Here is a 22,977-nt window from a genome sequence, read left to right as displayed (position 1 = left end):
GTGGAGGCCGAGTATTACTAATGGAAGGCGGGGGTTCTTTCGCGACACGCAAAGAATCGGCGTATCTAACTCCTTCCGCTGAGACGGCCAATGCTTCAAGTTCCGAGAAAGTTTGCGGGCACGCCGCGAAACACAAATATGACCTATAGGGAGGTGAAATTCCCTCTACAATAGCCTGTACAATCTGATCTTCAGGAAAATGAAGGGCAAACACCCTAGTATAAAACTTAATGTCCTGTATGAAATCAGCCAAGTTTTCATCCAAGCGCTGTACACGATAATAGTACTTCTGAATAAGTGAGGACCTGGCCCTAGCAGGGATGAAGTTAGCTAGCAAATGGGCATGGAAATCCTCAATAGATGATTGCTCGGCAATGGCTCTTACGATTTTATCAGAGAGAATACCAATAGCATACGGATAGATAATTTGCAAGATTTGACATGGAGAAAGAGAAAAAACAAGGGCATGATCCTGGAATTCCACTAGAAATCTTAAAAATGAAATTACGTCACTGGTGGTATTAACGGAAAACTTAGATATACCTCTGAGCAACATTGCCAATGGATGAGGCAAGCTACTAAACCCGGGTGACATAGTAGGTAAAGGTTTCAATGGCAAGGAAGTTAATTCAGAACGGATGTTACTCAGCGATGCACGGCGTTCAGACTCGTTGTCCAATGGGGCAGGGATAGTTTGAGCAGCAACGGTTATTCTATTAACTTCTCCCTTGGGAGGCGCTTCCTCACTACCTGCATTTACTATGGTGGGTTGATCAGATTTGGGAGGAACTTCCCCAGTTAACAATTGAGTGACCTTACTAGATAATTCGGAAATATTTTCCAGGAGCGTACTAGCTTCCTTCCTCTGAACATCATTCAGTTTTAGAGACAACAGATCATTAACTCTATTTGAAAAATGATATAGCCTGCCTTGCACACGCTTAATTTGATTTGGAGACGGATCATTTTCATCAAAAAAACTAACGACCGATGCTAGCCCAGTAATATTCTCCGTGATCGTGGAAAGAGAGTCGTCAATTTCTTTCTCTCCCAAATTGGGGATAGAAATGGGCAAATCAAGGGACTCTCTAAGTTTGTTAGTGTCTATTGCAACCGTGCCTCCAGATTGCACATTTCTGATAGTTAATTCATAGATCAATTCCTCCTTACGCAAATAGTTAAGAAGGAGAACATCGCGAGGGCCGGGCATGATGACAGACCAATTTTGAAAAACTCAAAAAATTCCAGCAACTGGGAAAATAGTTAGAGTTCGGAACAAACAATATTTAGCCGTCAAAAGGGGCTAAATTGAGACCCATTCAACCACGCTCTGCTACCACTTGTTACCGTGTTTTGGTGGTAGGTAGAGGTGAAAGAAGGTGCGGGCGTGAATGAGTCTCAAACTACGGAATCAAAGTTAATGTAAAATTTAACAAGGTTATATTTTCTTTTCAAAAACAAAGAAATAACAAGTATGGCAGGTACAAAGTATCAAATCAAAGGGGAGTCACAATATTCACATAATTTGGGCTTCGAGCCCCGAAAACACAATGCTTGGGCAATCAGCCCAGTCTTACCTCCAAAACACAAGTTTCAACAGAGGGGCAGAAAACCCCATTCATACCTCGGAGCCCTTGCTCCAAATTACACCGATAAGCCTCCACGAGGCATACCACAATTGATTTTTAATAGAGCCACACGCTCTCAAATTTAAGCCTTCTCCCAGGCCACACCAAACTCAACCTTCAAGTTGTCCTCAACGGACCTAAACACAGGGGTAAAATACCCAATCTACTGAGGTCTAGGAAATAAAAAAGGGTTAATTAAATGACCTCTAAGGTAACAATTTGAGAGGAGGCGAACTTGCACTCCTAATACACTTTGTCTTTAAGACCAATTTTGGCTCTTAGGCCACTGATGCAAGGGCTAATCCCATACTACAGAGGTGACTTAAAAAAGAAATATTTACATTACATTACGGAAGAATAGATTGAGAAAATAAGTTCACCTCAAGACAATGTGAGTGGGAGCTCGAGAGGGTTAGCACTCTCTATCCCAGTATGTCGCTTTACAAGAGAATAGAAGAAAAGAGAAGTTACATATTAGGAAAAGGTTACATAGGGGAACGCTTAGAACCCGCCCCGAAAGTTAAACTGCTGAGCTAGCAAAGAAAGAATTTATTAATCGGCCATTACCTTATTGTTGACCGCTGCCGAGGAAAGAGGCGCTTCCCGCCTCCTGCTATGTACTTAATACACTGAAAGATGGAACAGAAGTGGCCCGGAGACCCTAAAATCAGCAGTTTAAATACTCTCGCAGAAAGTTCTAGGCGTTAGGGGAAAGAAAACACCCTCCCACAAAGATTTTATTGGGTAGGACCCCGCAACAGATTCAAGTTGGGGAAAGATACACCAGATTGGTCAGAAATTAATTGAAAAAATTCGTGATTGGATACATTCAAAACAAGGGGAAGAAAGGGGTAAATATTGCCAACTTAAACAATGACAGAAAGAAATTTAACAAGGAACAAACTCCTGAAATTAAATTTTCTCCAACAAAATAGTTCTTTGACTCCGCACTAGGGTGCACTATTGTTGATCTTCAGTAGTGTCCTCTAGAAGAGAAAGTTCACATTTCTTAATACAAGCAAGACAAAAGTACGTCGAAAATGACACAGTTCACAAACTCAAAAATTTCCAGGTAGTGACATCTTCTGAGAAATTTGGAAATTAAGACCGTAGATAAAGTTCAGACTTCCTCCAGAAGAGGAGTTTCAACTGGCGCAACTTTTAAATAAACGGTGTGGAGGTGTACCGCCCGGTACAATTACCTAAAGTATTTCCTGAACCTAAATTCGAAACAAGGTACACCTAGCTAGCCTACTTAACCTAGAAAACGTAATTTACTGAAGACCAACTGAATTACTTGTTACAAAATTGAAATAACTTTATTAAACTTTATGTTTTGATCTATGCTGTTCAGCTATTCTAAAATATTGTCACTAATGTTAAGTTCTTGATCTATTATTGTAAATGTGTCATCCACGTACCGTAACCATAAGTTTTTGCCATGTATTTTAGATGATATTTTAGTGTGTTCTAGATGATCCATATGAATATGCTCAGAAAAGCAACTCCGATCGGCGAGGAGTCCATTTTATATTCCTCTCTCACTATCACAATAAACATCAGAGTCAAAGAGATTAAGTTACAGTCTCGCCGGAAAGAATGACCCTCCGTGTTCACAACTGAGGGTGCTGCCCTCTATAGTACAAGCTGGGAAATAGTTAAGTCAATCAATGTTAAGCTGCAAGAGGCCTTAAGGAATAATAGAATGGTGACTTTTATGAAACTGCAATCCAAAAATGGCTCAAGACTCAAGAATAAAGCTAGATCCCCCTACAAGGCATGAAGTTAGGTTAGCATTGAAACAATTAAAGAATGGTAAAGCAGCAGGTATACACAATATAGATCCAGAAATACTAAAAGTGGATGAAGAGGCCACCATTAATTTACTGCTACCATTACTGGGGAAAATATGGAAAGAAGAGAAAATTCCAGCTGATTGGAAAGAGGGCTTGATCGTGTAACTCCCCCCAAAAAGGTGATACCACAGTGTGTAAGAATTGGAGAGGAATAACACTACTGAGCATACCAAGTAAAATTCTCTCTAGAATAATTCTTAACAGAGTAAAGACAAACCAGCTTCGTTGATCTAATAAATACGTTAAGAATAATTCTAGAGCAAAGTAATGAATGGCAGGCCACATTGTACTTGTCATTCATAGACTTCGAAAGAGCGTTTGATTCAGCAAATAGGACCGTAATGTGGAAGACCTTGGTGAAATATGGAGTACCGGATAAAATCTTGAATCTTATGTAGGTAATGTATGAAGGGTATAGATGTAAAGTAGTACATGAGGGAAAACTCTCAGATTATGTGAATGTCACAAGCGGAGTTTTCCAAAGATGCGTTCTTTCACCAACAATCTTTTTAGTGGTGCTCGATAATGTTATGAGAAATATGTTGGGTGGAAGGAAAAGAGGAATGCAATGGGGAATTGGGGAAAGACTGAAAGATTCAGAATGTGCAGATGATATTTGTCTTTTGTCTTCAAGAATTAGTGATATGAGACACAAGTTAGAAGGATTACGGAAGGAAGCAGAGGCTGCAGGACTCAATATAAATGTTGTTGAGACCAAGGAAATGAGAGTAAATGCTAAAATTGATGAAAGATTGTTTGTGGCAGGAAAAGAGATTGAAGATGACGTGAGAGCCAGAATAAGGAAAGTAACTGGAGCCCTCTTGCAGCTGTATACAGTATGGAAGTATAACAACATTTCAAGGAAAACGAAAATAAAAATTTTCAATACAAATGTTAAATCAGTTCTTCTATATGCTTGTGAAACTTGGAAGGTTACACGAACTATCACTAATCTCTTGCAGATATTTATAAACTGTTGCTTACGGCGCATCATAAACAGATGGCCTGAAATTATATCCAATGACGAGCTATCGAGAACAACAAACCAAGTTCCAGTCGCAGTGGAAATCAAGAGCAGGAAATGGAAATGGATAGGTCATACTTTGAGAAAGCCAGCGGGATCTATAGAAAGCACAGTATTTGAATGGAATCCGCAAGGGGCACGGAGGAGAGGTCGTCCTAGGAAGACCTGGAAGAGGACTGTAGAGGAGGAAGCTCTTGAAGCAGGGAAGGAAGTTAAAGCATTGGCAAGTCGACGACCACAATGGAGACGTTTCACGGATGCCCTATGTTCCTGTGGGAACGAGAGGAATTAAGTCAAGTATGTAAGTAAGTCAATTCAAAGTCGGACACGCCCCCTTTTCTCTCGGCCTCCGCTTGACGGATACGTACAATGTTGCCAAGCGTTCCTTCCGGCTTTAACTATAGATGGCTCTGCGTCGTTTCGGCAAGTAGGATCCATAATCTGTATGGTTAGCGACACTGAATCCAACTCAATAGTTAGAAAATTGCTATAAATCACTACCTTCAGTATTAACAGGGAAGAAAGCGTAAGGGTGTACCCTCAGTGTATAGGCTTACATACCAGGGAGCATATCTGTTAAAAAACGAAGCCTTGACTGTCGAAATTGCTTAATAACAAGTCTGGTGGAAATCGTTGCAGGTGTTTAACAATGAATAGAAGTAAGAACATGAGTATGCCTGCCAGTTCAAGTCAATACTTAAACCAACAACAACAATAACAAGAACGAAAACCTTGGTTCAACATTATACCGTATAGGTACATAAGATCTGGAATCTGTTAATACCGTATCTCTCACAGAGTCTCACCAGTTTGAATGTTGCTATGAACGTGTCTGCAATACTGCATAACCCTCGTCTGCTAGCGCCAAACGTGATTCTGATGAACTTGCTCTGAACAAGCAGCATCGTTTCTTTTCGGAGTGGTGGTAGTATATATTCATCGCAAGGAGTATTTATGAGCTTCTTTGCAGCATGTGTAGCAGTCAACGAGCTAGAATAACATAGAGGGGCTGTAAGCCTGTCATCAGCGCTCCCTGCTTGAAGCAAGTTGGTAAGGGGCAGCCATGTTAACGGTTGTCAAAACAAAGCGAACTGGCGCGAGAGCATATGTTGAGGTGACAGGGAGAACGTGCATGCCAATTTAATTCCCTAAATTTTAAGAAGTGAAAACATAGATTCTCGCTTTCAAGAATGCCAGCCGTAAGCTCAGCGTATGGTTGTTCTAATCGAAGTAATAAAACCAAGGATATATCGTACTTTAAGTAAGTATTACTGAATTATAGCCGAGATTCCTTTTTGTAATTTCTGTTTGTAATTAAATCCATCTTATTTATTGTTTACTTAGCGAAAGTACGGATAGCCACGGTTATTATTTGAACAGAACAGAATGAGGTTGTAACCTATTGTAGGTCCCTATGATTTTACGGCTTCCTGTCATAAATATTTATGTCCATAATTTTTATTCTAATTTACGCTTAACCACAACAGCCAAGCAGGGTAACGCTCTTGTTCCGATTTCGAGGCCTATTCGTACGTCACTGTGCGATAATTTCGAACTATCCTACAATCAACTGATCGTGATGTTGGCCTCGTGCCGCAATATGATGAAGTGGCGGTATTCGCTTTAATGCTTCAAGCTATCGGCAACGGTCTTTAATTCTCCCCCAGTGATTCTAAAATGCTTATTTTCTACACTTTTCGTCATTTAAAGGCCGTGCCCCCTTGCTTGTGTGACAACAGGAAACATGGCGGACTTTCGTTCTATTAGCTTCACCCAGGCAGCGCTTCCGCCTCTCTATGTTATTCTAGCTCGTTGGTAGCAGTAGATAGTGTGAGTGTGATTGGTAGTACGGTATATTCTCTTTGGTACGGTACGGTGTCGTGGTGAGTGGTGTGTGGTCTGATATGTGTGTGTGGGTGTGTGTGTAGGCGACTGGACGTGGATTTAAAAAAGGTGTCCGAGAAGAACTCGACGGAAAGGAAGCATAAGAAGTTGAAGTGTGCTCTGGGTAGTGTTATCTTGGTACTCAATTCAGGGCGTCAGAGGTAGTTTCTGATAAGATAATAAATGACAATATATAGGCTATAGTGTTACGAATTATGGTTTACGTAATTTTAGGTAGAAATGTATGCACTAGTGGTCAACAGGTATCGGCTGTAAGATATATTGGAAGGTTAGCAGTGCTCTTCTTCCTTGCATGCTGTTTTCACTTGGCGTGTTGAGTTGATGAATGAAACTGATAGTTAAAGTTGTCGAATGATTCTCGTCCTTGTATTCATTAATTACTCGTGATAATTTTCAGTTGACATCAGTCTTGTAAGAAGATTGAATCCGTCATCATGCCGTTGGAAGATTACAAGGATATCGTGGCCACATCGGCCAGTGTAACAACAATTCTACAGTTTTTTTCTGGAGCGTATGTAATTGTTAAAATTGTTCTGCAATGTAGTTGTTGTGCTGCAGGTAGGTTCTTATTAATAACTTTTATTTTACAGATTTATCTGCAAGGATATAATTAAACAAGGTTCTACAAAGGATGTCTCTGTAATGCCATTTCTGGGTGGAACTGCAGTGTAAGTACAGTCATAAAATTGATTGTTTCTTGTTCTGTATTGGTCAAGTTTCAGAGATTCTCATAGGCTTGTGTTTATTTTTCAGAGGGGTATTGATGTTGAAATACTCTCTGATTCTGGATGATCCTGCTATGACACGAGTGAATCTCTTTGGTCTGTTCCTGAACGCTCTGTACCTCGTATGTTACTACATATACACCCATGAAAAGGTAACTTCACGTGTGATTTTCAGCATACCAGTAACTTATATGGCAGCGTACAGGTCGCGTGAATGCACTTATAGTGCTGGTTTCCATGTAGTTATGAAGCAGAACTCTAAACGCATCAGGTCTTGGGCTAAATTGTACCGTAGGCAGGTGGCTATGCGGTTTGTGTCGTGTATCTGTGAGCTTGCATTTGGAAAATGGTTTCGACCCCCCACTGTCTGCAGTTCAGAAGATGGATTTCTGTTTTATTCTCTTTTCACACCAGACATATGCTGGGGCTGTACCTATCTTAATTAAGGCTTCAACAGCTCCACCAATAAGTGTTATAGATGACCCTGGCATCACTGAAGAGACATGCTAGGGAGACTAGTGATGTAGATTCTCGTTGCTTTCCTTGCAGGGCCAGAAGTTGCTATGACATATCATTATGCCAAGCCCACTGAAAAGCATTCATTAGCCAACCCTGTGTGCGACATAACTGGGAATGGTATTACTAGCATCGCTCATACCTCAGTCATTTTCATATCGTCAGAGCCAAGGATGAGACTGACAGGACAATGAAAGTAACAAATTTGTTCTAGACCATACCAGAAGACATAGTGTACTGTACACCAGCCAGCGAAGGCATATGGGAACTATTGTTAGAGCAAAAATGGGCACAAATATTTTCCTCCGTTGTGCATGCAGTATTCTTCAAAGTGAACTTTATATAAATGTAGCATACCGTATTTGGCAGATGTTTAGTGTACTCACTCCGTTGAGGCTCTGCGGCGCATGATGCTCTTTTCTTTTTCGTTCACGAGACTGCCGATAGGAGTGTGTACCGGCAATCTGCAAACTATTACCAACTATTACGAAATTATACGATACTAGCGTGGGAAGGTAGGTGTTGTTGTAGTATTGAAATTACATTTTTCTTCTTGCCGTGCCGGCAGTATGCGCCGCTGTCATAGTTAAGAGCCTCTCTGTTCTCATGACAGAGCTTGGCCTGAATTTTCAAGATAGGTTTCCGGTACAGCTACTAATTTACATTTTTTAAATTCACATGCGAGGTAGCACCATGTTTCTATTTTGTGCGGGTTGGTAATGGAAGCAGCGAGTTAGGAATTCTGGGAATGACATCATATTGGCCCATGGCTGTGCTTGTACCCGGCTGGCTAGTGATCAATGGCACGTGAAATCTTCCATTAGGTTGTAAATGTACCTTTTTGGGTGGGCTGGGTGGGTCCCTGGCATTGGTAAATCAGAAATTTACTTCTGAATGTTTTTCTCGCTTACGAGCAGCTACATTATGCCGCTGCCTGATGAACATTGTATCAGCTGATTTGGAGTCTCTGCTTTGCTGAGGAAACCTTAAGTATAGATCCGGATAATGGCATTTCTTTAGCACGTTGTTGGGTAAATCACAGAAGGAGGGCTTCATTTACCAGTAATTTCTCATATTCAGGTTTATTTTTTCATAGTTTTGCATTTAAAATTTTCAACAGATGTTCTTGAAATTTTGGCTTCACTTCAAAATAACTTCGTCATCATTAGTTGTTTTGCTCATTGCGGAGTGTCGAGACCTCATAACTTTATCATTTCTGCGTTGCAGCCTTGACGAGTTGCCTCCATCCAGAGCGGTTTTCAGCTTTCATTACACGATCTGAAGTAGTGATCTTCGTTTGATCTAACCATCTATTTGCTGTTCTTTCTCGTGGTCTATTGCCTTCAACTTTGCTTTGCAAAATGGTCTTTTCCAAGTTCTTTCCTTTTCTTTTGGAAATGTGGCCAAGGAATCGCAGGTAGCACTCGCTCACGCGGGAAGATAGACGTTTCTTGATGCTCAGTTTGTTCGGAATGGAAACGTTAGTTCTTCTTTCCGTCCGGGGTACACACAGCATTCTTCACCAACACCACATCTCAAAGGCATCAATTCGACTTCTGTCTCTAGCATTCAATGTCCAGGTCTCACAGCTGTACAAGAAGACTGGGAACACTAGTGATTCCACCAAGCGGATCTTCGTATCTTTTGATATTGCCCGGTTCTGCCAAATGTTAGCGAGTTTAACAATTGCAGCATGACGTAATGTTGTCTTTTGATATCTATTTCCTGGCTTCCCATGTCATTGATGACAGACCCAAGGTATACAAATTCCTTTACTATCTCCAGGTCCTTTGGACATCGTGTAAGTTGGATTTGATCTTGCCGATCAGCTACCATCAGTTTGGTCTTTTTCATGTTTATCTCTAGACCATAGTGAAGGCTAATATTCTTCACTGTTTTGAACAGATCTGTGAGCTTCCTTTTCACTTCCAGCTGTACCGGTAAAGGAAGTGTCATCTGGAAATCGCAGGTTGCTAATTTTCTGCCACCAATCGAGATTCCAGCCATTGAGAGCTCTCTTGAAGACATTCTGCATAGATGTTGTAGAGTTGAGGTGATATCTGACCTTGCCTTCCTGCATTTGTCACATTTTCTGAGAGATCACCATCCCCCTTTATGGTTGCTGCATGGTTTTTGTAGAGACCATTCAATAATGATATTAAATGCAGTGGAGCACCAAATTCCTTTAGCACCTGCTACAACTTGTCCCACATAACACAATCAGTGGCTTTTTTGTAGTAAAAAAAAAGAGGCAGGGACACAAAACTCGCGACTTTTCTTCATTATGTGCCTCATGTTCAGGATTGACAGTGTTCCTTAACCTGCAACCTGCTTGTTCTGCAGATATCTGAGGTTGCAGGAATAGTTTTAGGCATTGATTTATTATGTAGAGCAGGACTTTGCTTGAGATATTAATGCAGTACTACCATGGGAGTAACGGAGTCCCACTCCCATTTGACAGGCGAGGGACTCCTTGGAAACAACTTGGCGAGCTAAATGGAATTCGATGGGGAGCTATCAATTTTAATGGGGCTTATGGAAGAAAGAAAGTAGAACTGGCTGAGTCAGCAAAGAGAATGCATCTGGATGTGCTAGGAGTAAGTAATATTCGGGTAAGGGGAGATAACGAGGAAGAGATAGGAGATTATAAAGTGTACTTGACGGGTGTTAGAAAGGGAAGGGCAGTCTGGGGTAGGGCTCTTTATCAGGAATACCATTGCACGCAACATAGTTTCTGTTAGGCACGTAAATGAGTGAATGATGTGGGTAGATTTGTCAGTTGGAGGAATTAGGACTAGAATTGTCTCCATGTATTCACCATGTGAGTGTGCAGATGAGGATGAAGTTGACAAGTTTTATGAAGCATTGAGTGACATAGTGGTCAGGGTCAACAGCAAGGATAGAATAGTGCTAATGGGCGATTTCAATGCGAGAGTTGGGAATAGAACTGAAGGATACGAAAGGGTGATTGGTAAATGTGGGGAAGATACGGACGCTAATGGGAATGGGAAGCGTTTGCTGGACTTCTATGCTAGTAAGTTATGGGTTTAGCAGTTACGAATACGTTCTTCACGCATAAGGCTATTCACCGCTACACATGGGAGGCTAGGGGTACCAGATCCATAATAGACTATATCTTAACCGCCTTCAAATTCAGGAAATCTGTTAGGAATGTACAAGTTTTCCAGGGATTTTTCAATGATACAGACCACTATCTGATCTGTAGTGAACTAAGTATCTCTAGGCCTAGGATAGAGAAAGTGAAATCTGTCTGCAAACGAATAGGGGTAGAAAATCTCCAGGACGAGGAAATTAGACAGAAATGCATGGATATGATTAGTGAGAAGTTTCGAACAGTAGACAGTAAACAGGTTCAGGATATAGCAAGTGAATGGGTGGCATACAGGGATGCTGTAGTAGAAACAGAAAGGGAATGCCTAAGAACAGCTGTGTGTAAAGATGGGAAAAGGCAAACATCTTGGTGGAATGATGAAGTGAGAGCAGCTTATAAACGTAAAAAGAAGGCTTATCAGAAATGGCTTCAAACAAGGGCTGAGGCAGGCAGGGCTTTGTACGTAGATGAAAGAAACAGAGCGAAACAAATAGCTGTTGAATCCAAAAAGAAGTTGTGGGAAGTTTATGGTAATAACCTGGAAAGGCTTGGTCAAGCAGCAGGGAAACCTTTCTTGACAGTAATAAAGAATCTTAGGAAGGGAGGGAAAAAGGAAATGAACAGTGTTTTGAGTAATTCAGGTGAAATCATAATAGATCCCAGGGAATCACTGGAGAGGTGGAGGAAATATTTTTAACACCTTCTCAATGAAAAAAGGAAATCATCCTGGTGGTATTGCGAACAGCCAAGCTTGTGGGGAGGAGGAAAATGATGTTGGTGGAAGTGGAAAGGATGGTAAATAAACTCCAGTGTCATAAAGCAGCGGGAATAGATGAAATTAGACATGAAATGGTGAAGTATAGTGGGAAGGCAGGAATGAAATGGCTTCATAGAGTAGTAAGATTAGCATGGAGTGTTGGTAAGGTACCTTCAGATTGGACAAAGGCAGTAATTGTACCTATCTATAAGCAAGGGAACAGGAAGTATTGCAACAACTATAGAGGTATCTCATTGGTTAGTATACCAGGCAAAGTATTCACTGGCATCTTGGGAGGGTGCGATCAGTCATTGAGAGGAAGTTGGATGAAAACCAGTGTGGTTTCAGACCACAGAGAGGCTGTCAGGATCAAATTTTCAGTATGCGCCAGGTAATTGAAAAATGCTACGTGGGGAATAGGCAGTTGTGTTTATGTTTCGTGGATCTACAGAAAGCATATGACAGGGTACCGAGGGAAAAGATGTTCGCTGTACTGGGGGACTATGGAATTAAAGATAGATTATTAAAATCAATCAAAGGCATTTATGTTGACAATTGGACTTCAGTGAGAATTGATGGTAGAATGAGTTCTTGGTTCAGGGTATTTACAGGGGCTAGAGAAGGCTGTAATCTTTCACCTTTGCTGTTCGTAGTTTACGAGGATCATCTGCAGAAAGGTATAAAATGGCAGGGATGGATTCAGTTAGTTGGAAATGTAGTAAGCAGTCTGGCCTATGCTGACGACTTGGTCTTAATGGCAGATTGTACCGAAAGCCTGCAGTCTAATATCTTGGAACTTGAAAATAGGTGCAATGAGTATGGTATGAAAATTAGCCTCTCGAAGACTAAATTGATGTAAGTAGGTAAGAAATTCAACAGAATTGAATGTCAGATTGATGATACAAAGCTAGAACAGGTTGATAATTTCAAGTATTTAGGTTGTGTGTTCTCCCGGGATGGTAATATAGTAAGTGAGATTGAATCAAGGTGTCGTAAAGCTAATGCAGTGAGCTTGCAGTTGCGATCAACAGTATTCTGTAAGAAGGAAGTCAGCTCCCAGATGAAACTATCTTTATGTCGGTCTGTTTTCAGACCAATTTAACTTTACGGGAGCGAAAGCTGGGTGGACTCAGGATATCTTGTTCATAAGTTAGGAGTAACAGACATGAAAGTTGCAAGAATGATTGCTGGTACAAACAGTTGGGAACAATGGCAGGAGGGTACTCGGAATGAGGAGATAAAGGCTAATTTAGGAATGAACTTGATGGATGAAGCTGTACGCATAAACCGGCTTCGGTGGTGGCGTCATGTGAGGTGAATGGAGGAGGATAGGTTACCTAGGAGAATAATGGACTCTGTTATGAAGGGTAAGAGAAGTAGAGGTAGACCAAGACGACGATGGTTAGACTCAGTTTCTAACGATTTAAAGATAAGAGGTATTATAGAACTAAATGAGGCCACAACACTAGTTGCAAATCGAGGATTGTGGCAACGTTTAGTAAATTCACAGAGGCTTGCAGACTGAATGCTGAAAGGCATAACAGTCTATAATGATTATGTATGTATTTATTTATGTATGTACGTACGTATTATAATTGGAACAATCCCTTACAGACCCCTTTTTGTTAAGAGGGATTAGTACTGATGTTGTCCAGTCCTTGGGCCATTCACCAGTTTTCTGTACTATATTACATACTGAACGTAAAAACACATACCATCATCCCCCATCAATTTCAGCATTTCCCTTTCCCTTTTCTTCAGGTGATTGGTGGCATTCACGAATTCACTGAAAAGAATATCAGGTTCCTTGTCATATCTCATGGAAATTTCCTGTTTGGCAGAATTTTTTCCTTTACATCATTTCACATTATTGTTTCCATCGTTCTATTGCTTTGTTCTTTTTCGGTAATAAGGTTGCCATCTTCATCTTCAATCACCCATGTACGTGGTTTGAATTCACGTGCAATGCTGTTAACTTTTTAAAAAGATCACTTGTGTGATTAAACTTTCGATGGTGGTCTATTTCATCACAAATACTAGTTGGTCGAAATAACTTACCAACAGCATAATCAGCTGCTACGTTTTGTAATAGCCTCCCAGTTGTATTTGTGTTAACTGTTTATGTTTTCTCTTCAAGTTATCACATCACATTTCTTTTTCACAGACATCTTAAAATGGCACATATACGAAGATCGCATACTGATCAATGTCAAAAGTAAAATCGAATAGTACAAAGAAGGGCCCCTGGTCAACACATGGTGAACCAGGTACTGTAACTCATGTTGTGATGGCAAATGTGTGGGGTGGAAGGGAAAATTTAACGGTATACATAGTACTGTAGTTTTGGGCTAGGGGTAAGAGAATTAGTTGCTTGCTGCAAGTAATGTTGCCAGCTTGATTTTGAGCACCAGTCCATCTATACTTTACACCGAGCACAACATTAGTGCTTCAGCTCTGTGCGAAATGACTGTCTTTGGTTTACTTCTCGCGGAGGAAGTGGTCAGGACAGTCGACAAGGCTGCCAACCTCACTAGTTAGGAACTCTGATGAGGAGGCGTAAGTTCCCAGGAAGAGAGGAGAAAATGGAAGTTAAAGTAATAAGACCTTTGGATTGGTCAGGGTAGGGGCTGGACAAGACCAGTGATATGGGGACAAGCAAAAGGGGTCAGAGCTACAAAGCCGCCTTAAGCCACTAGTTTCCTGTGTAAACACTGTTGGTTTGGTTTCGTCGGGTTAGGGTAGGGACTCGACAAGGTTCGTGTAGGGCCTGGACAAGACCAGTGATATTTGGTTAGAGCCTTGAAGTGGCCATAGGTCTCTAGTTTCTGTGTGAAAACACCATTCGTCTGCACTGGTTAGGTTAGGATTAGGGCAATAGCATCACATTCTATGTGGGCTAGTGGTGGAGAGTTAAATTAGAACAGCAATACTTTTTCATAATTGAGATTGACATGGGGCGATTACAGCACATTCTAGCATTCTATAGGGTTCAGTGGTGGAAAGGTTGATTACACTTTTTTTCTGTATTTTTTCTCAAAACACACATTGTACCAGGGCGATAACAGCGCATTCTATTTGGCCTGGGATGATCGCGAGGGTGCACCAATTCCTTACCGCTGCTGCAGCACTGTACCGTCCACTACATTAATGTAAGTTCCGTATAAAATTATTCCTATCCTGTATTCCACATTGTGTACATGTTTTATTTCTTTGTGCTTTTATTCTGCCGGGATTGTTAATAGAATCTGTTATGATTGACGGGAATCACATCACATCCAACTTTTTTGGACAATAGGAATGCAAGTAGCTACTTCAGCAGTGAGCCATGGCGAGTGCTGCTCTTTATTAGGTTAGAAGAGTAAATGTACTTCTGGGGGCAGGATGGTGGGTTCCAGGACATTGCAGTGAACACCTCTCTCCTCAAAAACGAATTCCAAGTAAGATTTGCGTAAATTCTACTTCCTAATAATGTTGCTAAGGTTGGTCTGCGCAGTCAATATTTTTACCCTTCAGTCGTGCAATTTATTTTTAATTTATTTTTTCACCATTGTTTCAGTTTAGCAAAGTTCGGTTAATCAGTGTTTTACTGTATTCTGTTTCTATATTTACCCTGAAATGTATTTTTATTAATTATATTAACTACATAACCCTCTAAGCGCCAACGTCCTTTTGAAAGCCCCTTTGGTTTTCATCTGGAAAATGCCAACATCCTTTCAAAAGGACATTCAGTATTAGTTTTTTATTATTAAAAGTAACAGTCATTTCCTTTCAGAATTTCCCAATATAGTTAGTTAAAGACTTACTATTTTTTGCAATAAACAGCCCCGTTTATTTTCAATGCCATCCTTTCAGTATATTAGTCCAGTTAGCAGGCACCGAGCTCGATAGCTGCAGTCGCTTAACTGTGGCTCGTATCCGGTATTCGGAAGATAGTGGGTTCGAACCCCACTGTCGGCAGCCCTGAAGATGGTTTTCCGTGGTTTTCTATTTTCACACCAGGCAAATGCCGGGGCTGTACCTTAGTTAAGGCCATGGCCGGTTCCTTCCCATTCCTAGCCCGTTCCTATCCCATCGTTCCCATAAGACCTATCAGTGTCGGTGCTACGTAAAGCAACTTGCAATTAGCAGGCATATTTATTGGCGTGCTTTACTTGGCGCAGCTGTGCAACTTGTCCGCTCTTTGTCTAGTTGCTCTCGGTCTTTTACTTGTTCATTTATTGCTGTGAAAATGAATATTATATCCATTGTGCATGACAAAACATAAGTGTGTTTGAGAGGTCTTGGAAAATGTACTTGTACTGAATTTTATTATTATTAGTATTATTTGTAGTATGTTATGTGTTATGTAAAAGATGTTTGCACCATATTTACTAAGTATTGATATATAAACAAAATGAGTGTAATTAGATTGTATTTTTGGCTCATTTGAATGTATAAATCAATTATTTTTACTACAGATTTATTTTAGGCACAAAATGAATGAAATTTTCAATATACTGTAGCTTCATAATAGGTTGTATTATTCAATAAATATGTTCACGACGTATAAAAAAAAGTTTGTTCTACCTAAATTTTATTGCTAAACTTTTGTTTTGTTTTATTTTTAATTAATATTTTTGGGTTTTGGCTGCCAAATGTTTACTAATGGTCATAAATGAACTGAGTAAGACTTTATTCGTATAGGTAATCATATTAGTAAAAAGTAACGAGAATTTCAAGTTTCTACCTACAACAGCGGCTGAACTGTGAGTGATCAAACAAAAGCTTGCAAAAAACGGAAACTGGCATTGGCGCTCAGCGGTAGGAAAACCGTAATAGCACGCGGCGCTCAAAGGGATAAGATAGAAACTGCATTCTGCACCATGATTGGCAGCTAAAATAAATTTTCAGATTTGATATTGGGAATAGATTGTATAAATATTTACAGTCCATTTCATGGACAGTCAATTAGCCACATTTCTTGCTTGAAAACAGCCGTAATTATTCTACAAGAATTTAAAATTCTCCTCTTCTTTCTTTTATATATAAATTTACTGTGGGATGATAGGTGTGTATGTGTTGTTCTAGATTGCCCAGTTGTTGGGTTATGTGGCTAAGCAGTTAGAATGCTGACCTTTGGTGCGAGGGGTCCCGGGGTCGATTACTGACTGAGTTGGGGATTTTAACCTTCATTGTTATTTCCTTTGATTCGGGGACTTTAGCGCAGTCTTCAACATTAGATTTTCATTCTCAGTAGGGCCCCATCTTCACAGATCGCTCGTGTGTTAACTCGAAACATCTGCACCAGGCCTCTGGAGGCTACATGCCATTAAAATTAAACCATTCATTTGAAATAATATAATAATTTCTTATGGCTATTGCTAGCCTGGTGCAGCCCTTGTAAGGCAGACCCTCTGACAAGGGCGGCATCTGCCATGTGTTGAAAACTGCACATTTTTATAGTGGAGAGTAGTGTTGTGTACAGTTTGTGACTTGCAGGAATGTTGAGGAAAGTACAAACACCCAGTCCCTGAGCCAGGGGAATTAACCACTTAATGGTTAAAATCTCCAACCTGGTTGGGGAATCTAATCTGGGGGCCTCTGAACAGAAGGTTACTGCACCAGTTATTCAGCCAAGGAGCTAGACATTAGAAATAAGGAAGATGGGGGATGATAATGAGACCATATAGACTACCTTGAGTAGCAAAATTTGGATGTACTGTATATAGGTATATAATGCATGAAGATCTTCTTGGAATCTGTTACATTTATTTATTTGCAGCTTGCTGTGAAGAGATTATATCACATTACAATTTTTATATCCACAGATCTCTAAATTTGGTTGCTGAAGGAAGTACCTGCATGTCCTAATTAGCATCAGTCTTCGTATGTGTAGTCTCATATTCCTTACTAAGCATGTTAAGCTCCTGTGGCTAGTGTACTGGAAATAATTCATATTATCGGCACACTTTATCTTGGTGCACCCTAGTGCTGAATCGGTCGACCTCGGCAATCTTCGAGATTCATACTGGCAACCTTTGAAACACAAACTATGAATCGGTTAAGCATCGTTGTGCGACATCTGGCGTACACTTTACATACTAGTACTGTTGTTGTTTACACAGCAAAGCCAAACTATAGAATTCATGCTAGGAACAAGATTCGCATCGAGAAATGTTATATAATGTGTATGTGACATAGTTGTTGGCTTAAGATAATAACGGTTTAGAAACTTCATATCGATCGATCATATTCTCGATTCAATTCAGATTTCATTTTCATTCAGTTGGCAGCACTATCGGAACCGGGACAGCTCCCTCCTTACTCCTCACTCCCATATACAAATGCACCAATATAAAGTGTGCCGATAATACATTAGATTGTGGTTCTAAAATGGCAGTATACCTGTTTGTCATACTATACCTTTTATTATCTTCCAAACTCTAAACATTTTATGAATCCAGTTATAGGAACTGTTGTTCATTTTGTCTTAAGTTGTATGGAATTTATATATAGATGTTACATTAATTTGCTTTGGGCTGTCAGGATAATTATTTTGTTATCTAAGCATGGGCGCCCATATGACAGTTTGAAGGGGGGGTGGGGAAGGGTGTGCCTAGACCTGGGGGTATGTAGTATTTTGGAAGATGAATGGAGGTAGAATAACACCCACGGTATCTTCTGCCTGTTGGTGGCGGGGGCGGTACTGCCTCTTCTACATAATACCAACTTTTAAATCATTTTCTTGAAAGGAAAACACCTGACTACATTATATTTTTGCCTTTTTTTCTGAGACCTAAGGGCCCCCCCCTGCCCCCGGGCATGGGCGTCCTTGTAACTAAGAGGTAAATGAATTCAGGAATGGGCTTGATTAAACTTCCTATACTGCAACATCAGTCCATCAAGATGATTCAGTAGTGTTTTTACTGACAGTATTGAAAATAAATTTAGCCATAAAGCAAACCATGAAAGTGAATTTTGTGATATGAAATATGTAGCTAAGGTATGGATTTACTTCCATGACTTATATAGTGGCCATGCATTCTGAAATTGTGGTTTGGACAGATGGCATGATAATTAAAATTTCTATATCCACAAATCTCTAAATTGGGTTGCTGAAGGAAGTACCTGCATGTCCATTAGCATCGATCTTCGTATGTGTAGTCTCATATTCCTTACTAAGCATGTCAAGCTTCTGTGGCTAGTGTACTGGAAATAATTCCTAATATGTCAAGAAGACATTTTTAAAAACTTGTTTACCATACAGTATGGTTTATGCTTGATCACTGAAGCTCTTACCTTGTCAGAAATGGAAATTATATTTAACAGGAAAATAAGTTAAAAGGAGGAGAAATGCTGCATTGAGTGAGTTGCCTACATGGTACAGGTCATCTAGCTGTAAACTTGCATTCTGGAGGTGGTGGGGTTAAACCCTCAAGATAATTTTTTTGTTGGTTTCTACTTTTACACCTTAATGAAGGTCACGGCTACTGCCTTTCTAGTCCTAGTCCCTTCCTATCCTTTCATTGGGAAAAACGTGTGTTTTATCACATAAGGACATTCTAAATAAATACCACAAGGTGCAAGTGCCAAATGGTAGGCTTAATGTGTCAGCCATGTTTTATTTACCTGCTGTTTTCTTCTTTTCTTATTTGGCACTCATGTTTACCTATAAAACAAAGAGATGTTGATAGATTAATATTCTGTATTTTAATGTTTGGAGGAACTGATGTCATATATTTTTTGATAATTTCTTTTGGAGAAATGACTTTTATTGTGGTGGTGGTGGTGTCTATGACTTGTAGAAAGTGAATTGAACATCACAAGTACAGCTAGTATGTAGGTAACAGGGACATGGTAAAGTCTGTTAACCACAAAATGAGGAGTGTATGAGGAGAAGCTCGTATTTCACTGTTCAGGTTTACTAGTGCACAAATTAACGTGAATGAAAATGAGGATTTTTTGTTTAATTTTATGCAGCTATGATTATTGAATTGGCAAGTATCTGTATAGCTCTTCAGTCATCAAATTTTTCTGCGTGAACTTGAATAATGAATATATTTTACAGGGATGTTAAATATTATTGCAGGTTTCTGCGTTCACAAGGCAAATGCTTGGGCTCTACCTTAATTAAGTCCACAGCTGCTTCATTCCCACTCCTAGCCCTTTCCTGTCCTGCCATTGCCCTAAGACTTATCTGTGTCGGTGTGACGTAAAGGAAATTGTAAAAAAGAAAATAATTTATGTTGTTGAAATTCAGATATTTTCTTTTTCAGGGTGCTGTTCTTACCCAGTTGATGTACTCAACTGCTTTTGTTGGGGTTCTTCTGGGATATACTGCTTGGGAATCTCCTGATCTGATTGAATTTAGATTTGGAATGATTATAACAATTCTCCTGATGCTTCTTATAGCTTCACCGTTGTTTTCTTTGGTACGTCTTATACCTTTTTACAGAGTTGTGAACATTAGTTATTATAGGATGTTCTAATCACAAAACCAGAATTGTGTGATGTTCTTATTAATAATCAAATTTCTATTTCAGGGAGAAGTAATTCGTACAAAGAGTACTGCAACACTTCCTTTTCCTTTGATATTATCTGGAACTTTGGTCACATTTCAGTGGCTCTTATATGGAATTATTATAAAGAATGAATTTATTCAGGTAAATATTAATCTTCTAAATACCTTGAAATGTTTTGTGCCTTTCAGTGTTGATAATTGTGCAGTTTTATATGCAGATATTTTTAAAATCATGAACTATTGAAACATTCTGAGTAAAATTAACAGCGTAACAATAAATCAAACAAGCTTTTATATATCTTTCCAACTTAGTTTATATCTCCGTTCTCAAATTTGTGGAGCTGTAGGTTGCTTCGACATATTGAAATTATTAATGTCAAGTGAAAAGTCTTTATGCAGTAGCGGCCGACCCATAAGGACTCCCAGGAGGTTTCCTCCCTAGAGAACGCAAAGGGTCTTATATTTTCTCTCGATATTTAAAGTAAAAAAACTCAGGTTAATGACTTTTAGAGCGCAGTTAGCTGGTTGAAGATACAGCACAGACTCTTGAGCTTCCGTCCCAGGATATAGTGATGTTGAGGCGTATAAGGGAAAAGCACGCTGGTGTACGGCATCAGAGGGACGAAGGGTACAGGAAGAGGCTTTAAGCTTGGCAGAGTCCTTAGGAGTAAAGGCATTTTCACAAACCCCTCTAAAAGCTTGCGTCAGCCCTGTCTGCACATAACATTAAATAATAATTCATGACCTTGTTTGCCCTATTATTGATTATATCTGAAGACAGAAAATAATAATGAATGATAGAGAAATTAAACATTTGAGGCCTGGAATGTTGATTCAAATTGCAAAGGTGAAGTAACACAGGCCTTTGGCTTGCATCCCTTGTTTCGTGAGGGTTGGCAGCAGTGAGCAAGTTTGTTTTAGCGCGGAAGACTTGAATGAGTGCGATGGTACTGGTCCGTAGTTGTACTCTTGGCTATAATCTATCTTTATGTTCATGCTTTGTGGTAATCATTCTATTCACTATTAAGCTTTCAAAGTAGTGTGTGTTAATTTACCGTTGTGATTTGGAACCGCTTATGGTGATAATGATATCCTCATGATTTCTTTGTCTGGACTTCATAATAGTAATAATAACAATATTGATGTGCTCTAGAGTTGAGACTGGTGAGTTGTGCTCACAGTGCTAAGTCTTAAATGTCTTTCCTTTTTCAATTTTCATACTTATTCTAACCATGCTTACATATTATTCCTGCTTTTGAAAATGAATTCTGTGGATGCTATTTTACAGAGTGGCTCTTTTTCTTTTGACAGTAGATTAGAACTGAAAAGGCTAGGGTCTCTGGAACCTGATTCAAATATTACACAAGTTCAGAATCCTTGCAAAAGTAAAGCTGGCTGTACCGGAAAATTAAATCACACATTGTACAAGCATGCAGACTGTTCATTTTGCTACACGGGTTTGGCTATGATCTCTCGTGAACATTAAACTTTCAAGCGGTAATGACTGAATCAAATTGTCATAGCTGCATGGCTTTCTAAGTGGCCATAATGGAATATTCAGTCATCGCATTTTAAATGTCTTTCGGTGATGGGTATGATGACTTATTCCGTCGTAAGATCTGAGATCGCTTTCCTTTGTGCGCGAATGTTAGTTTCGAGCTTTGCCTACAGCATCACTCTCCTAAAACCATGTGACCAGGCAAAATGCTTTCGTTCTGCGCCCGTCTGGCAGCCAGCCAGTACCGGCCGATACCGGCCGCCAGGCTGCTGAGAGTGGTGGATAGTGCGTTATGACAGGTGCAAGCGGAGCTCGGAAACGTCTGCGAGAAGAAGAACTGTTTGATTTGTTACACTGTGACAATTCGGAGAGTGATGTCATCTGATGGTGTGACTAATGTTGAAATGTCAGGAGATAGTGAGCCAAATTGTGAAAACGACTCAAGTGAACATGACTGTAGCACTAGCGGTGATATTCAGCTCGGTGTATGGACGAAGGTAGGAACTGAACGGCCGATATTTACATTTACTTCGCACCCGGGACTAAATGTACAAATTGAAGATGTACATACTCCGCTAAAATATTGTCAATTGTTTATCACTCCTGAATTAGCGGAACTAATATGCTCAGCAGTTTTTAGAAAGCACACCGAACTTGAAACTATATTCGATAGTGAATCAGTTGACTGACACGAATAAAGATGAAATTATGACTTGACATGCATTCTTTCTATTGCAGGGCATTCATCAGTTACCTGACAACAAGAGCTACTTTTCTCGTAGACAGATATTAGAGACCCCAATTTTTTAGAGCTGTTCTCTGAAAGAAGATTTCATCTCCTTTTCAAATTCGTACACTTCGTCGATAACGAAGCATGCGATGAAGCCACATGTGATCTGAAGAAACTTTACAAATTGAAACCTGTTCTGGACTACTTGAATACCAGATTCCAAAGTGTGTACACACCCGAAAGCGATGTGTCTGTAGATGAGCTTATGTTGTTGAAGGAACGTTTGTCGTGGAAAGTTTTCATACTGTCTAAGCGCTCAAGATTCAATATCAAATCATTTGAACTGTGTGAATCTACATCTGGTTACGTGTGGAATTTCTTGGCGTATATAGGAAAAGAGACCCAGTTTGATGACACACTGAAAAATTAACCATTTGGATCAAAAGTTGTTTCACGTTGCTTTCCTAACTGAGGCAGATTCTCGTTCCTTGCCCTTGGCACTGTAATCATTTTAATAGCTTGATAGTGAGACTTTTTTTTTTTTTTTAACCTGATGAAAATACCTGACCAATTGAAAGTATCTCAGCGAATGTTGCCTTTGCTTTCCTCAGCGAGTCAGGCGCCGTGCCCTTCGTACTATGATCACTTTTGACAGGTTAATACATATTCTGTACTTTTTTAACATCTGATAGAAATACTATACTGTATGTTACTTCCCAGTACCTT

The 22,977-nt window shown here is 39.9% G+C and overlaps 1 protein-coding gene across 3 annotated transcripts in view; it reads left to right on the top strand.

Moving 5' to 3' along the window:
- The first annotated feature begins 6,331 nt into the window (after positions 1-6,331).
- LOC136864478 (sugar transporter SWEET1) overlaps positions 6,332-22,977 on the top strand; it is a 68,193-nt gene continuing 51,547 nt past the window's right edge. The window contains exons 1-6 of one of the 3 annotated variants that reach the window (XM_067141504.2): positions 6,332-6,516; positions 6,811-6,924; positions 7,004-7,081; positions 7,167-7,290; positions 19,779-19,934; positions 20,046-20,165. In XM_067141504.2, the coding sequence (XP_066997605.1) occupies positions 6,848-6,924; positions 7,004-7,081; positions 7,167-7,290; positions 19,779-19,934; positions 20,046-20,165 (555 nt within the window). In that variant the 5' untranslated portion in view covers positions 6,332-6,516; positions 6,811-6,847. Of the gene's footprint in view, positions 6,682-6,810; positions 6,925-7,003; positions 7,082-7,166; positions 7,291-19,778; positions 19,935-20,045; positions 20,166-22,977 lie in introns of all 3 variants that reach the window. The other 2 variants (XM_067141503.2, XM_067141501.2) reach the window with 2 other exon arrangements.

This window comes from Anabrus simplex, chromosome 2, assembly GCF_040414725.1.
Source record: "Anabrus simplex isolate iqAnaSimp1 chromosome 2, ASM4041472v1, whole genome shotgun sequence".
Taxonomy (NCBI): domain Eukaryota; kingdom Metazoa; phylum Arthropoda; class Insecta; order Orthoptera; family Tettigoniidae; genus Anabrus; species Anabrus simplex.
This window is presented reverse-complemented; position numbering and strand designations above follow the sequence as displayed.